The following is a 15,753-nucleotide window of genomic DNA, read 5'->3' on the forward strand; positions in this document are numbered from 1 at the left end:
GGATACACAAAGTCGTACTTTGGCTTACACCATGTTGGCGGGCCACTTGCCTGGAGCTTGTACTAGGGTTCGACTCAATAGCCCATAGAATCCTGCACTCCGGATCTAGTGTACTCACACTCCTTTCAGACAGACGAACGAGCTGGGGATCCGCCGCCACGTTGCAAGTTCGCCGGTCTGAAAGGAATCATGATCACACAAACGCCCAAAAGGGCTTTGAATGTAGTGTGATGCGGCTTGTGTGTGTGAGGGTGCTTGTTTTGGGATAGCCGTGATTCCTCTCGACCACTTCCATCTGCTTGGTTGTACACAAAAACCATTTCAGCTTTTTCTCGACATGAATACCGGATCATTCTGCTGCTTGCAGTAAGCTGTGTCAATCACGCAGCCTGCAACACACAAGGAGCACGCGACACGTTGTCAGGGGAACTGTCATTCGTCACCGTCGTCTACCTTGGCCACGATGCATTTTTGGATATATGTTCATAGGAACTTTTTCCCCCATTTCCGGTAGGAATCCGAACCTGCCGTTTTTCGGTTTTATTAATGTTCACCCTGCAAGTATCCTCCTTTTTCTTTCAGTGACACATTTACCTATCTCCTGTCTCCCTCCCTATGACTGTCTTCACGTCAGCCCTCGGTAGTTGAGTGGTCACCGTGACAGATTGTCAATCCTCTGGGCCCGGGTTCGATTCCCGGCTGGGTCGGGAAATTTTCTCCGCCCAGGGACTGGGTGTTGTGTTGTCCTGCAGGTCGCCGAAGTGGCGTCAAGTTGAAAGACTGGCACCCGGAGAACGGTCTGCCCGACAGTGGGGGGGAAATCACGAAAAACCTAAATCAGGATGGCCGGACCCGGGATTGAACCGTCGTCCTCCCGAATGCGAGTCCAGTGTCCTAACCACTGCGCCACCTCTCATCGATATAGTACTGAGCTCTAGAACAAGACTATCCTCGTGCGATTCCTAGCCATACGATTAAACAAATAAAGTGACTTCATCCCTTTCTCTCGCTCTTCGTGACCACAATATTTTCATTGCCTTTGTACCATTCGTTTTCTCTCCCATCGCCACTGCCTCTTTCTTTCTCACATAAAGTCTGCTGTCTTTCTATTCAGTCACCATTGTCTCCTCTCCACATTTGTCCTTGTGGATGGTTTGCTGGAGATGTGACCCTCAGACCGAGAAACTATAAAATGAGGGTATAGGGTTGGGGGGAAGTGAGGAAATTTTTTCACGTTAAAGTTCGCCGATCTGGAGGGGAGTGGGAGGAAGCATGTAATGGCAGTTGTGGGGAAGGCGGATAGTCGTCTTCGGTTCATTGGTAGAATTTTGGGAAGATGTGGTTCATCTGTAAAGGAGACCGCTTATAAAACACTAATGCGACCTATTCTTGAGTACTGCTCGAGCGTTTGGGATCCGTATCACGTCGGATTGAGGGAGGACATAGAAGCAATTCAGAGGCGGGCTGCTAGATTTGTTACTGATAGGTTTGATCATCACGCGAGTGTTACGGAAATGCTTCAGGAACTCGGTTGGGAGTCACTAGAGGAAATGAGGCGTTCTTTTCGTGAATCGCTACTGAGGAAACTTAGAGAACCAGCATTTGAGGTTGACTACAGTACAATTTCACTGCCGCCAACTTACATTTCGCGGAAAGACCACAAAGATAAGATAAGAGAGATTAGGGCTCGTACAGAGGCATACAGGCAGTCAATTTTCCCTCGTTTTGTCTGGGAGTGGAACAGGGAGAGAAGATGCTAGTTGTGGTACGAGGTACCCTCCGCCACGCACCATATGGTGGATTGCTGAGTATGTATGTAGATGTAGATGTAGAAGAGGACGGTATAGACTCTCATCTACACCTATCTCTGTTTCTCTTTACTGCTACTGTCTCTCACTGAGCTTCACTATCTCCTCCCTTTCATTCCCACTGCTATTGTCTTCATCCATCTCTCTTTCCCTTTCACTGCCATTTTCACCCTCCCACCATCAGTGTCTACTTTTCTCCTTCTCTCGCACTGGTACTGTTTCATCTCTGTTCTATCGTCACTGTCTCACTGCTACTGTCTTTCAGTACAAAAAAGCAGAATATTTTCGCATCCTAAATTTCAAGAAGGCGTCATGAGGACTGAGGCAGCTGGTTCCCCAATTTTCCGTCAGAGTCTTATAAAGAGGAGCATATTTGCCTCTTAGTTATCCTACAGAAGAATTTTCAGCTGATTCCCTTCTTTTCTCTGCTGCAGACTGTGTGGTACACTTGAAGTCGGTGTAAAATACGCTACGGAGCAGCAGCTCGCGGTGTGAAGTGCTGCAACACGGAACACCTGAGAGTGCCGCAGGAGTTCGTATGCTACACACCAGCTGCCACGAGACTGGAAATGTACAATGACCGCGTTGCGTGGATGGGCAGTGGCGATCGTTCATTGGGTGCTATTAAAAACTGGGCCCATCACTGGCATAGACGGTACGTCGGGAAATTTAGTGTCCTAAAGGACATACTGCAGGACGATTTACAAATACTGCCAATCAGGAGCCGCAGCCATCCAGTCAGCGAGAACAATCACATAGATCACTCAGTTAGTGAGAAGTCAGCAATGCAGGCAGATAATGATTGGAGGAGAGAGAGGGACACACATGCCAACCTATTGTCTACTCAGTCTTTAGAAAATGGGTTATTTTGTGACATAATTATTACCGTTGCATGTCGGATGGACATTCCGATGCTCGAATCTTTAAGCATTCGACTGCTCTTCCTCGTCTGACCTCAGCCTCCAAATACTACGCTAATACTGCTTCAACGAGGTAACCACCGCAGAAGAGAGACGGTTAGCGCAAGTACAGTAATACCACATCAGCTGCCGGGACCCTGCTATATCTGAGGGAGCCAGCAAGCACAGAAGAAGGAACGAATAAAGCAGCCCAAGGTGACGAGGGATGATTCACATATGGCACCAATTTTACATCTGCTGCAAATGCCTTCATGTAAAACTGAATCTGTAGGTACACCCCTGCTGCTCCCAAATGCCCTATTACAGAGTAATGTCCACATCCAGGAAAATATGTCCTGAGAATACATTTGTTTTGTTGGTCCAGTAATCAGTTACTTTTCACTGATTTGCAATTAGTTAGAATTGGCGTTCAATTGGGGCAACCTTGTTTGTGACTTCTCAATTAATTTAAATTCATTATATTTTGGTGCTCATCGTGGGGCTGTTTGTGTATTCTTTTTGGACTTTCAACACTACGGACAAAATTGCTAATGAGACGAAAAACAGGTAGTGAATGTAGGAAAAGAGAAAACAACATCAAAACATAGTTGCAACTTTTCTTTCACGACAGTCTTGAGCGATATGGAACATAACATGGCTACAACCTGGTAGAATGTATAGTCTTATGTAGAAAGGGCACACATAACCGGGGCAAGGGGAGGCCTCTGCCCCCCCCCCCCCCTCAGGGCTTCATATAGGGGAAAAATAGTGTAGTAAAATGTTTTTCTTTAAGCGAAGTGTTTTGAAAGTCGGTATTATGCAGGTTCTTGAAAGGGTCGTAAGTGGAACGTTTTTTGTGCCTAATTACTAGTTGCTCTTCGTCTTCCAAAACGTTTAAAGTCTTCCATACCACAGGCCCAGACCCCCGTCCCCTACAGATCACCGCATAGGCTCTCCTGCAATGCAATCAGCACACGGTATGAGGCAGCTAATGTTTGTCTGCACGCAGATGGGGTATCCAACGTCTCTAGACACAGCGCCATCTCTCGCGGTTCTAGGCGCGCAGTCCGGAACCGCGCGACTGCTACGGTCGCAGGTTCGAATCCTGCCTCGGGCATGGATGTGTGTGATGTCCTTAGGTTAGTTAGGTTTAAGTAGTTCTAAGTTCTAGGAGACTGATGACCACAGCTGTTAAGTCCCATAGTTCTCAGAGCCATTTGAACCATTTGAACCACAGCGCCATCGTCACAAGGCACTAGCTGGTTAACATGATTTTGCACCCCCAGCACTCTTCGGGGGCAGTTGTCCGCTTTATTTGGCTCGAAAACCATACAGTTTGTTCACAAAAAAGGACGCCCACAGATTACCTATGTCAGCTCTATTAAAATGCACATTTCCTTTCTTAACTATATGCTCGTTACGTTGTTCAACCTGTAGTATACATAAATAAAAGCTTCAATATCCATGAGCATATACTAAGACAAAAATGGAAGATACATATCCAGTCATTAAGAAGATTAGCTTATAACAGTTCACCATATCGAACCAACACAGTCCTGACAGAAGCAAACTTATAATTACATAACATCAGATATAAATATTACAGACATTGAAACTTCCTGGCAGATTAAAACTGTGTGCCCGACCGAGACTCGAACTCGGGACCTTTGCCTTTCGCGGGCAAGTGCCTTACCATCTGAGCTACCGAAACACGACTCACGCCCGGTCCTCACAGCTATACTTCTGCCAGTATCTCATCTCTCACCTTCCAAACTTTACAGAAGCTCTCCTTCATATCAGCGCACACTCCGCTGCAACGTGTAAATCTCATTCTGGATTACAGACATTATTTCTGCCTCTTTCATACGAAACTCTCAAAACCTTTTGAAAAGCGTGAAATCGAAAAAAAACAGGTCTTAAAACAGGGTGCGAATTATCTACCGGTTACAATCTTCTAAATCTTTAATGGTCAAATTGTTATTGACATTTAATCAAAACAAATCCTAACGAGAGAGGCACGTTATCGTGAAACTTCAAATCGGTCCTTATCTTAAAACGGCTCTCGTGACACGCGAGTTGTAATGGAGAAACAGCTAAATGCGAAAATTCTTTAGTCACCAATGTGGCGTTTCCTGGCTTTTTATTGCAATAAATCGTAGCTGCAAAAATTCGTTCTCAAGATATCCAATGTGCTGGTGCTTAGAAAGAACATGTATTTATAGGGTGTAGTGTATAACACACCATCCATCGAATATGCTACTGTACACGGCATACACAGTATGATGTCTTGCTTTCTGCCTGAGGCGTAGGGAGCATTCCAGCTTCCTACTGGTTCTACTTTACGTGGCACTTTGCAGAATATCACAGAACTTTTGTGTTTCATATGATGAAATGGTTTCTCAACCAACAGTAGCAGGAAATGACGTCAAAAACCTTCTAGAGTTCCACATCAAAGATGACTAATCGTCCCGTGTTATGACGGGTGTAGGAAGATCTGGTTACATACCTAACTATCCCACTACCGATGATGTATGGAGAGCAACAGGTTTGCTTAGGAAACCCTCGAGTAATAATTCAGTACGATAAGCGAAATTACAGGGGCTTTTGTAGTATTTGTCTCCTCAAGTCCAGTTAGAGCAAGGGAGACAAAGTACCTGGGCTCATCTTGCTAGGTTTGTTGCTGCTGGCGGCGAAGTCACTTTACGTCGTGGGAAGTGAGTACTGTCTGCAGGAAATTATACAGCGCGCAGCCACTTTAATGTTCGGATTCCCCAACCGGATTCTCGCAGTTGAATTCCGTTTTGCAAATATCTTGAAATTGTGCAGTTCCAAAATAACATCGTCGTCTCAAATTTTTTGTACCACTTAAACACATTACGATAGGTATGTAACCAGCACCATCTAATAGTAGCCTTGCACCTGTGGTCTAAGGGTAGGATCTTCGAATAGTAATCAAAACGTCCTCGGTTTCGTGCTCGAACCTCGCCACTGCTGAAATTTGGAGTAAAAACTCATCAGCAATGCCTTCTGCCTGAGCAGTCACACTTGTTACGCCAGTCGTCTTGTCAAAGACTGTGGAGGAGCGGACAGAAATTCAGGACACTTTGGATAGGAAACTGTCCCTAAAAGGAGCAAGAATCAGAAATGAGGATACAGAAGTAGATGGAAACCACTGCATTACAGACACATAACGTGTATCCACAGGACATGAACGCTGTAATTAGAAAGTGTCACGATGATATCTTCACTGCCAAAACGTGGTAGGAAAGCTAGAAAATCTGAAAAAGGAAATGCAGATGCACATCCTAGATGTGGTAGCGGTTAGTAAAGTGAAATGGAAAGAAGTCAAGGATTTCTGGTCAGAAGAGTATAAGGAAATGTCAACAGCAGCAAAAAATGGTACAACTGGAGTTGGGATCGATTTGAATAAGCAAGCAGGGTAGAGAGTGAGTTAGTTTAAACAGTTCAGTGATCAGGTCGTCCTCATCAGAAGCGAAAGAAAGCCAACACCAACAACAGTAGTTCAGGTACAAAAACGCGCAGGGAATACGAAAGTAAAAGCCACTTAGGGGCGAAATAAATACACTCCTGGAAATGGAAAAAAGAACACATTGACACCGGTGTGTCAGACCCACCATACTTGCTCCGGACACTGCGAGAGGGCTGTACAAGCAATGATCACACGCACGGCACAGCGGACACACCAGGAACCGCGGTGTTGGCCGTCGAATGGCGCTAGCTGCGCAGCATTTGTGCACCGCCGCCGTCAGTGTCAGCCAGTTTGCCGTGGCATACGGAGCTCCATCGCAGTCTTTAACACTGGTAGCATGCCGCGACAGCGTGGACGTGAACCGTATGTGCAGTTGACGGACTTTGAGCGAGGGCGTATAGTGGGCATGCGGGAGGCCGGGTGGATGTACCGCCGAATTGCTCAACACGTGGGGCGTGAGGTCTCCACAGTACATCGATGTTGTCGCCAGTGGTCGGCGGAAGGTGCACGTGCCCGTCGACCAGGGACCGGACCGCAGCGACGCACGGATGCACGCCAAGACCGTAGGATCCTACGCAGTGCCGTAGGGGACCGCACCGCCACTTCCCAGCAAATTAGGGACACTGTTGCTCCTGGGGTATCGGCGAGGACCATTCGCAACCGTCTCCATGAAGCTGGGCTACGGTCCCGCACACCGTTAGGCCGTCTTCCGCTCACGCCCCAACATCGTGCAGCCCGCCTCCAGTGGTGTCGCGACAGGCGTGAATGGAGGAACGAATGGAGACGTGTCGTCTTCAGCGATGAGAGTCGCTTCTGCCTTGGTGCCAATGATGGTCGTATGCGTGTTTGGCGCCGTGCAGGTGAGCGCCACAATCAGGACTGCATACGACCGAGTCACACAGGGCCAACACCCGGCATCATGGTGTGGGGAGCGATCTCCTACACTGGCCGTACACCACTGGTGATCGTCGAGGGGACACTGAATAGTGCACGGTACATCCAAACCGTCATCGAACCCATCGTTCTACCATTCCTAGACCGGCAAGGGAACTTGCTGTTTCAACAGGACAATGCACGTCCGCATGTATCCCGTGCCACCCAACGTGCTCTAGAAGGTGTAAGTCAACTACCCTGGCCAGCAAGATCTCCGGATCTGTCCCACATTGAGCATGTTTCGGACTGGATGAAGCGTCGTCTCACGCGGTCTGCACGTCCAGCACGAACGCTGGTCCAACTGAGGCGCCAGGTGGAAATGGCATGGCAAGCCGTTCCACAGGACTACATCCAGCATCTCTACGATCGTCTCCATGGGAGAATAGCAGCCTGCATTGCTGCGAAGGTGGATATACACTGTACTAGTGCCGAATTGTGCATGCTCTGTTGCCTGTGTCTATGTGCCTGTGATTCTGTCAGTGTGATCATGTGATGTATCTGACCCCAGGAATGTGTCAATAAAGTTTCCCCTTCCTGGGACAATGAATTCACGGTGTTCTTATTTCAATTTCCAGGAGTGTAGAAATGGCAGGGAAGCTAAGACGAAATGAGTGCACGAAAAATGTGAAAAGATGGAAGAAGAAATGATTGTTGGAAGGACTGACCAGCGTATAGTAAAGTCAAAATAACTTCCTGTGAAACTGAAAGTAACTGCTTCAATATTAAGAATGCAGTAGTAATTCCATTGTTGAATCCAGAATAGAGAGCGGACATGTGGAAAGAGTACACTGGACGCCCATGTGAGGGGAGGAACCGCCTGATGACGTGATAGAAGAAGAAACAAGAGTCGACAGGGAAGAGATAGAGGGGCCAGTATTAGAGTCAAAATTAGAAAGAGCCTCAGACAATTAAATAAGGCAGAAGCGACAGATAACATTCCTTAGAAATTTCTCAAATCGTTGTGTGAAGTGGCAACCAAACGACTATTGATGTGTAGAATGTATGAGAATGGCGATATACCGTCAGACTTTCGGGAAAACATCATCCACACAATTCTAAAAATAGCAGACGCGGAAGAGAGCGAGAATTATACAGAATCAGCCTAATAACTCATGCATGCTAGCTGCTGACAAGAAAAATACACAGAAGGATGTGTTAGATGCGATCAGTCTGACTTGAGAATAGGTAAGGGCACCAGACAGCCGGCTTTGGCGTTGGAAGCAAGACTGAAGGAAAATCAAGACACGTTCATAGCATCTGTCGGGCTGGAAAAAATGATGAAAACTGTTCGAAACTCTCAGGAAGACAGTAGCAAAGTATAGCGAAAGACGGGTGATATACAGTTTGTACAAGAACCGAATTGGAATAATAAGACTGGAACGGCAGGAACGAAGTGCTCCGATCAAAAAAAGTTATAAGACATGGATGTAGTCTTTCGCCCCTAATGGTCAATCTACTCGTCGAAGAAGCAATGGCGGAAATAAAAGAAATGTTAAAGAGTCGGATTAAAATTCGCGGTGCAAGGAAGTCGGTGATAAGATTCGCTAATGAAACTGCTATTCTTGGAGAAAATGAAGAGTTACAGGACCTGTCTAATGGAAAGAACGATTTAATGAGTACAGAATATGGGTTGAGAGTAAATCGAACAAAGACGGAATTTATGAGAAGTAGCAGAAATGAGAACAGCGAGGACTGAGGATCACGAAGAAGAAGCGGATGAATTCTGCTATCAAAGCAGCAAAATAACGGAGCAAGGAAGACATAAATAGCCGACTAGCACTGGCAAAAAGGGCATTCCTGTCCAAGGATACTGGTATCAAACGCAAGCCTCAATTTGAAGAAGAAATTTCTGAGAATTTAGGTTTGGAACATGTCATTGTATGCTGGTGAGACATGGACTGTCGGAAAACCAGAAAAGAAGAGAATCGAAGCATTGCGCGAGCAATTGTGCACACGTACTGCAAAATCTCCGGAAATTTAATTTTTGTACTCAATTTATTTAGGAACGATGTTAAGGTTCACCGAAAACTTATTTCTTACTTGCCTCTGCATGTTTCCTGCTTTATATTACCTCCAGAGTTTTCTGCATCTGAATAGAGAGATAGGTGTACAGAAGGCTGAGTGTAATACACTGAAGAGCCAAATAAACTGGTACACCTGCCTAATATCGTGTAGCGTCCTCACGAGGAGGCAGATTGCTGCAAGACGGCGTTTCAGGCACTTGACTAATACCTGAAGTAGTGCTGCAGGGAACTGACACCGAGAATCCTGCAGGACTGTCCATAAACCCCAAAGAGAACGAGTGAGTGAAGGCCTCTTCTGTACAGCACGCTGCAAGGCACCCCAGGTATGCTCAGTGATGTTTATGCCTGAGGAGTCTGGTGGCCAGTAGAAGTGTTAAACTCAGAAGAGTGCTCCTGGAGCCACTCTGTAGCAATTCTGGGCGAGTGGGGTATCGTGTTGTCCCGCTGGAATAGCGCAAGTGAGTCGGAATGCACAATGGACATGAATGGATGCAGGTGATCAGGCAGGATGCCTACGTACGGGTCACCTGTCAGAGTCGTACCTAGACGTATGGAGTCCAACTGTAGGTGCCTCCACACCGTTACAAACCCTCCACCAGTTTGAACAGTACCATGCTGACATGCAGGGTCCATGGATTCATGATATTGTCTCCATATCCGTACACGTCTATCCGCTAGATACACTTTGAAACGAGATTCGTCCGACCAGGCACCTTATTTCCAGTCATCAACAGTCCAATGTCGATGTTGACGGACCCAGGAGAGGCGAGAAACTTTGTATTGCGCGATCATCGAGGGTACGCATTTGTCCTTTGGCCCCGTAAGCCCATATCGATGATTTTCGTTGAATGCTTCGCAAGCTGACACTTGTTGGTGGCCAAGCATTGAAATAATGGAGGAATGCGCGTATTGTCTTATACAGGCGTTGCCGACCGCAGCGCCGTATTCTGCCTGTTTACATATCTCTGTATTTCAGTAAGCATGCCTGTACCAGTTTATTTGGCGCTTCAGTGTATAAAGCAGGAAACATGAAGAGGCAAGGAAAAAATAACTTTTCACTGAACGATAACGTAGCTTCTACGTAACATTCAAAACGGCTTAACAAACTTCGCAGTTGCGGATAACATTTGGAGTTCTCCGAGGCTACTCGCAGATTATGCTGTTGTATATATTGTATGTAGCTCGCCACAGTGTTCAAAAACGGTTCAAATGGCTCTAAGCACTATGGGACTTAACATCTGAGGTCATCAGTTCCCTAGAACTTAGAACTACTTAAACCTAACTAAGGACAGCACACACATCCATGCCCGAGGCAGGATTCGAACCTGCGACCGTAGCAGCAGCGCGGTACCAGACTGAAGGGCCCAGAACCGCTCGGCCAGCGCCACAGTGTGATTTGCTGTCGAAATTCCCGAGACTGCTCCACAAAAGTAGAGTTTTTTCGCGATTCCGCGGACTGTCTCGTACGCCCCTTGCCTGACCCGCCATTCCCTCAAAGCGCCTCCTATCCGCTTTCCCTCTCCATTTCAGCATGGAGGACATGGACAGAGACTACAGATACAGTATGTGATCAATAGTATCCGGACATCCCCAAAACATATGTTTTTCATATTAGGTGCATTGTGTTGCCACCTACTGCCAGGTACTCCATATCAGCTACCTTAGTAGCCCTTATACGTTGTGAGAGAGCAGGAAGGGGCGCTCCATCGAACTCACGGACTTTGAACGTGGTCAGGTGACTGGGTGTCACTTGTGTCATTGTTCTGTACGCGAGATTTACACACTCCTAAATATCCCTAGGTCCACTGTTTCTGATGTGAAAGTGAAGTCGAAACTTGTAGGGACACGTACAGCACAAAAGCGTACAGGCCGACCTCGTCTGTTGACTGAAAGAGACCGCCGACAGTTGAAGAGTGTCGCAATATGTGCTAGGCAGACACCTATCCAGGCCATCACACAGGAATTCCAAACTGCATCAGGATCCACTGCAAGTACTATGGATGTCATGGCCGAGCGGCTGCTCATAAGCCACACATCACGCCGGTAAATGCCAAACGATGCCTTGATTGGTGTAAGGAGCGTAAAAATTGGACGATTGAACAGTGGAAACATGTGTGGAGTGAAGAAGTACGGTACACAATGTGGTGATTCGATGGCAGGGTGTAGTTATGGCGAATGCCCGGTGAAGGTCATCTGCCAGCGTGTGTAGTGCCAGCAGTAAATTTCGGAGGCGGTTGTGTTACAGTCTGGTTGCGTTTTCCATGGAGGAGGCTTGCACTCCTTGTTGTTTTGTATGGCACTATCACAGCACAGGCCTGCACTGATGTTTTAAGCACCTTCTTGCTTTCCACTGTTGAAGAGCAATTCGGAGATGGCGATTGCATCTTTCAACATGATCGAGCACCTGTTCATAATGCACAGCCTGTGGCGGAGTGGTTACACCCCTGAAATAGACTGGCCTGCATAGAGTCCTGACATGAATCGTATATAACACCTTTGGGATGTTTTGTAATCCCAACTTCCTGCCTGGCCTCACCGACCGAGATGGGTACCTCTCCTCAGTGCAGTACTCCTTGAAGAATGGACTACCATTCACCCAAGAAACTTTCCAACACCTGATTGAACGTATATCTGCGAGCGTGGAAGCCCTCATCAAAGCTAAGGGTGGGCAAACACCATATTGAATTCCAGTATTACCGGTGGAAGGTGCCACGAACTTGTAAGTCATTTTCAGCCAGGTGTCCGAATACTTTTGATCACATAGTGTATTACATTTCAGATAAACCGAAAGCTTAGTTTTTCCAATTCTGTCTAGTTTGGCAGTGTGCTCCAGTACAATTTCATTATTCAAGTTACTTATGTTGTTTTCTGCCTACTGAGTAGGCTAAAGAGTGTTCTGTTGGGTAACAGCTAGAGGTACTTCATTGAGTCCGTTCCTCTCCGCTGATTTGATTTTGTCTTTTCGCTGTTTCAGTGCCGCCTAATATCGTGGACGACGAGTCGACACCATCCTCTGTGTCTGTGCGGGAGAACCAGAACGTGACGCTGACCTGCAAGGCTGATGGCTTCCCCGCGCCCAAGATCATGTGGCGCCGTGAAGATGGACAGGCTATACACATCGACAGGCGCAAGAAGGGTGAGCTGCTAATGTCTCATTCACGTGAACCTCTTAAGCCATATTCCTTACCCTGATTACACGGGATGAGTTGCTCATTAAAACTGCGACTTGCAATCTCTCACGCTGCCGTCGTCTGCAACAGAACACGGTTATTTTGTTTACTTATGGATGTAAAGATTGCTTTATTACCTTTTCTTTCATGCTTCGTTTGTTAAAGATGAGGTGCTCATTTGGGTAAATACATCTTTGGCTCCGAAAATTTTCATTTGTCACCGGTAAGTGTACCATTAACGATACCTTTGCTAATAATCGATATCAGCCTCTATCTTTTGTTGATTACTGTATCATTGGTTTCCTAGAAGGTTCCAGAAAAGGTAGTTTCGCACCAATGGTGTGGGAGTCATTTAATAGACTGCGTTCACTCCGGAGACGCTGAGATGTAGTTCAGTTGGTTAAGTGTGGCCAAAGGGATGGTCGTGCAATGGTCCAGGCATGGAATAAATTAATATAGTTGAAGAAGTATTAGTTAGGCAGATATTATGAGAAATATTGTAAACAGAGGATGTTTTTATATACCTGTAGAAGTAGCTTTGCGAGTTTGCAAGTGAAACATAAAAAGCCATAAACAATAAAAGACGATCATGGCGTAATACCCGAGTGGCAGCGATTGACGCCGCATGATAATTTGAATATTGCTAAGGTGATCGACTACACAATTTGATGTGGAAGAAGTTATATAGCTTATTGAGATATCTAGAGAGATAGTCAAATCTTCCCAAATGTAAATTATATGACGAACCTTTCATTGTGATTAGAATGAGTGATGTAAGACTGACTATGGATCATAATCTACTCCTATGTGACATTACTAAAACATATCGCTACGCGATATTGATTTATTTTTCAAATTATTTTGTTGTTAGTTCCGAAATTCCTTCACCAGGGAAGACGAATGGAATATTCCAGAATTTGAAACACGAATAGCTGCTAGCATGAGTTTCTTAGAAGTAGATACCTTCAGGGTTGCGAAGTAGCTCACATCACTTGATACGGGCAAGTCTTCAGGTCCAGATAGTATACCGATTAGGTTCCTTTCAGATTACGCTGATACAATTGCTCCCTAGTTAGCAATCATGTACAACCGCTCGCTCACCGATAGATCTGTACTTACAGATTGGAAAATTGCGCAGGTCGCACCAGTGTTTATGAAGGGTAGTAGGAGTAATGCATCTAACTACAGACCTATATCATTGACGTCGGTTTGCAGTAGGGTTTTGGAGCATGTACTGTATTCAAACATTATGAATCACCTCGAAGGGAACGATCTTTTGATACGTAATCAGCATGGTTTCAGAAAACATCGTTCTTGTGCAACGTAGCTAGCTCTTTATTCGCACGAAGTAATGGCCGCTATCGACAGGGGATCTCTAGTTGATTCCGTATTTCTAGATTTCCGGAAAGCTTCTGACACCGTTCCTCACAAGCGACTTCTAATCAAGCTGCGGGCCTATGGGGTATCGTCTCAGTTGCGACTGGATTCCTGATTTACTGTCAGGAAGGTCGCAGTTAGTTGTAATAGACGGCAAATCATCGAGTAAAACTGAAATGATATCAGGTGTTCCCCAGGGAAGCGTCCTGGGACCTCTGCTGTTCCTGATCTATATAAATGACCTGGGTGACAATCTGAGCACTTCTCTTAGGTTGTTCGCAGATGATGCTGTAATTTACCGTCTAGTAAGGTCATCCGAAGACCATTATCAGTTGCAAAGCGATTTAGAAAAGATTGCTGTATGGTGTGGCAGGTGGCAGTTGACGCTAAATAACGAAAAGTGTGAGGTAATCCACATGAGTTCCAAAAGAAATCCGTTGGAATTCGATTACTCGATAAATAGTACAATTCACAAGGCTGTCCATTCAACTAAGTGCCTGGGTGTTAAAATTACGAACAACTTCAGTTGGAAAGACCACACAGATAATATTGTGGGGAAAGCGAGCCAAAGGTTGCGTTTCATTGGGAGGACACTTAGAAGATGCAACAAGTGCACTAAAGAGACAGCTTACACTACACTCGTTCGTCCTCTGTTAGAATATTGCTGCGCGGTGTGGGATCCTTACCAGGTGGGATTGACGGAGGACATCGAAAGGGTGCAAAAAAGGGCAGCTCGTTTTGTATTATCACGTAATAGGGGAGAGAGTGTGGTAGATATGATACGCGAGGTGGGATGGAAGTCATTAAAGCAAAGACGTTTTTCGTCGGCGCGAGATCTATTTACGAAATTTCAGTCACCAACTTTCTCTTTCGAATGCAAAAATATTTTGTTGAGCCCAACCTACATAGGTAGGAATGATCATCAAAATAAAATAAGAGAAATCAGAGCTCGAACAGAAAGGTTTAGATGTTCGTTTTTCCTGCGCCCTGTTCGGGAGTGGAATGGTAGAGAGATAGTATGATTGTGGTTCGATGAACCCTCTGCCAAGCACTTAAATGTGAATTCCAGAGTAATCATGTAAATGTAGATGTAGATGTAGTTATTTAAAGTGTACTGGACACATTTTCTATGAGGAAAGTATTGCTTTTCTCTCGTTGGGAAGTCTTTCTCCTTGTGTTGGCAGAAGGCAGTCAGTGAACGTTATTAGGACGGGCGAAGTCTGCTGGGAACTGGACAGTTTTCGGCGAAGTAAGGCTGTGGCCTGCTTTGTGTTTTTGTTGGCACAGCCAGCTACTCTCTTAGCCTTGAGCAGAAGGCGCGGTGCCTCCACTGCTCCACTGCCATCCCAAGAGAATTACTGAGAACAAGAAGTTATTTTTTTATTCTTTTCTCATCAGATATCAGTGAACTAGCCACCAAGTATCCGCATGATTAGCATGGGAAGATACATTGCTTTCGCTTCAAAATTTTGTGTACACATTCGAAGTGATCCACCCTCCAACGGTATTTAGTGCGAAGATCACTAAACACTGTGATAGTGCTCCATGAAAGAACCAACCACTTGTTTCTTAAGGTACGTTTTATATACCAAGAGAGGGACATTTCTGAAATGTCCCGCCCCTTAACCCCCCCCCCCCCCATTTATAAATCAAACAGCCACAAGGAATGGTCGCGCGGTTTGAGGCGCCATGTCATGGATTGTGCGGCCCCACCCGCCGGAGGTTCGAATCCTCCCGCCCGCACGGGTGTGTGTGTTGCTTTTGGCGTAAGTTAGTTTAAGTAGTGTGTAAGTCTAGGGACCGATGACCTGAGAAGTTTGGTCCCTTAGAAATTCACACACATTTGAACATAAACGAAACAAGCGATATTTTCATTCATCACATTGGAGTCAGAATTGAGTAGTCCCCTCTGTATGGACTTTTTCTGAAAGTAGAGAGTTGTAGAAGTAGATCTGTTTCAAGGTCATTCGATCGTGCTCCGCCATGAGGGTCAGTGATCTTCTGGATGCTGTCTGGTGCTGTTACCTGCACGGTTTGCTGATTCTGGGGAAA

The 15,753-nt window shown here is 45.9% G+C and overlaps 1 protein-coding gene across 1 annotated transcript in view; it reads left to right on the plus strand.

Annotated features, from left to right (window-relative positions):
- The window catches only part of LOC124598129 (lachesin-like), a 702,598-nt gene that overhangs the window by 525,709 nt on the left and 161,136 nt on the right, over positions 1 to 15,753 (plus strand). The window contains exon 6 of the mRNA XM_047135981.1: positions 12,129 to 12,290. Within this exon, the coding sequence (XP_046991937.1) occupies positions 12,129 to 12,290 (162 nt within the window). The remainder of the gene's footprint in view (positions 1 to 12,128; positions 12,291 to 15,753) is intronic.

Source organism: Schistocerca americana, chromosome 1 (genome assembly GCF_021461395.2).
Source record: "Schistocerca americana isolate TAMUIC-IGC-003095 chromosome 1, iqSchAmer2.1, whole genome shotgun sequence".
NCBI classification, from domain to species: domain Eukaryota; kingdom Metazoa; phylum Arthropoda; class Insecta; order Orthoptera; family Acrididae; genus Schistocerca; species Schistocerca americana.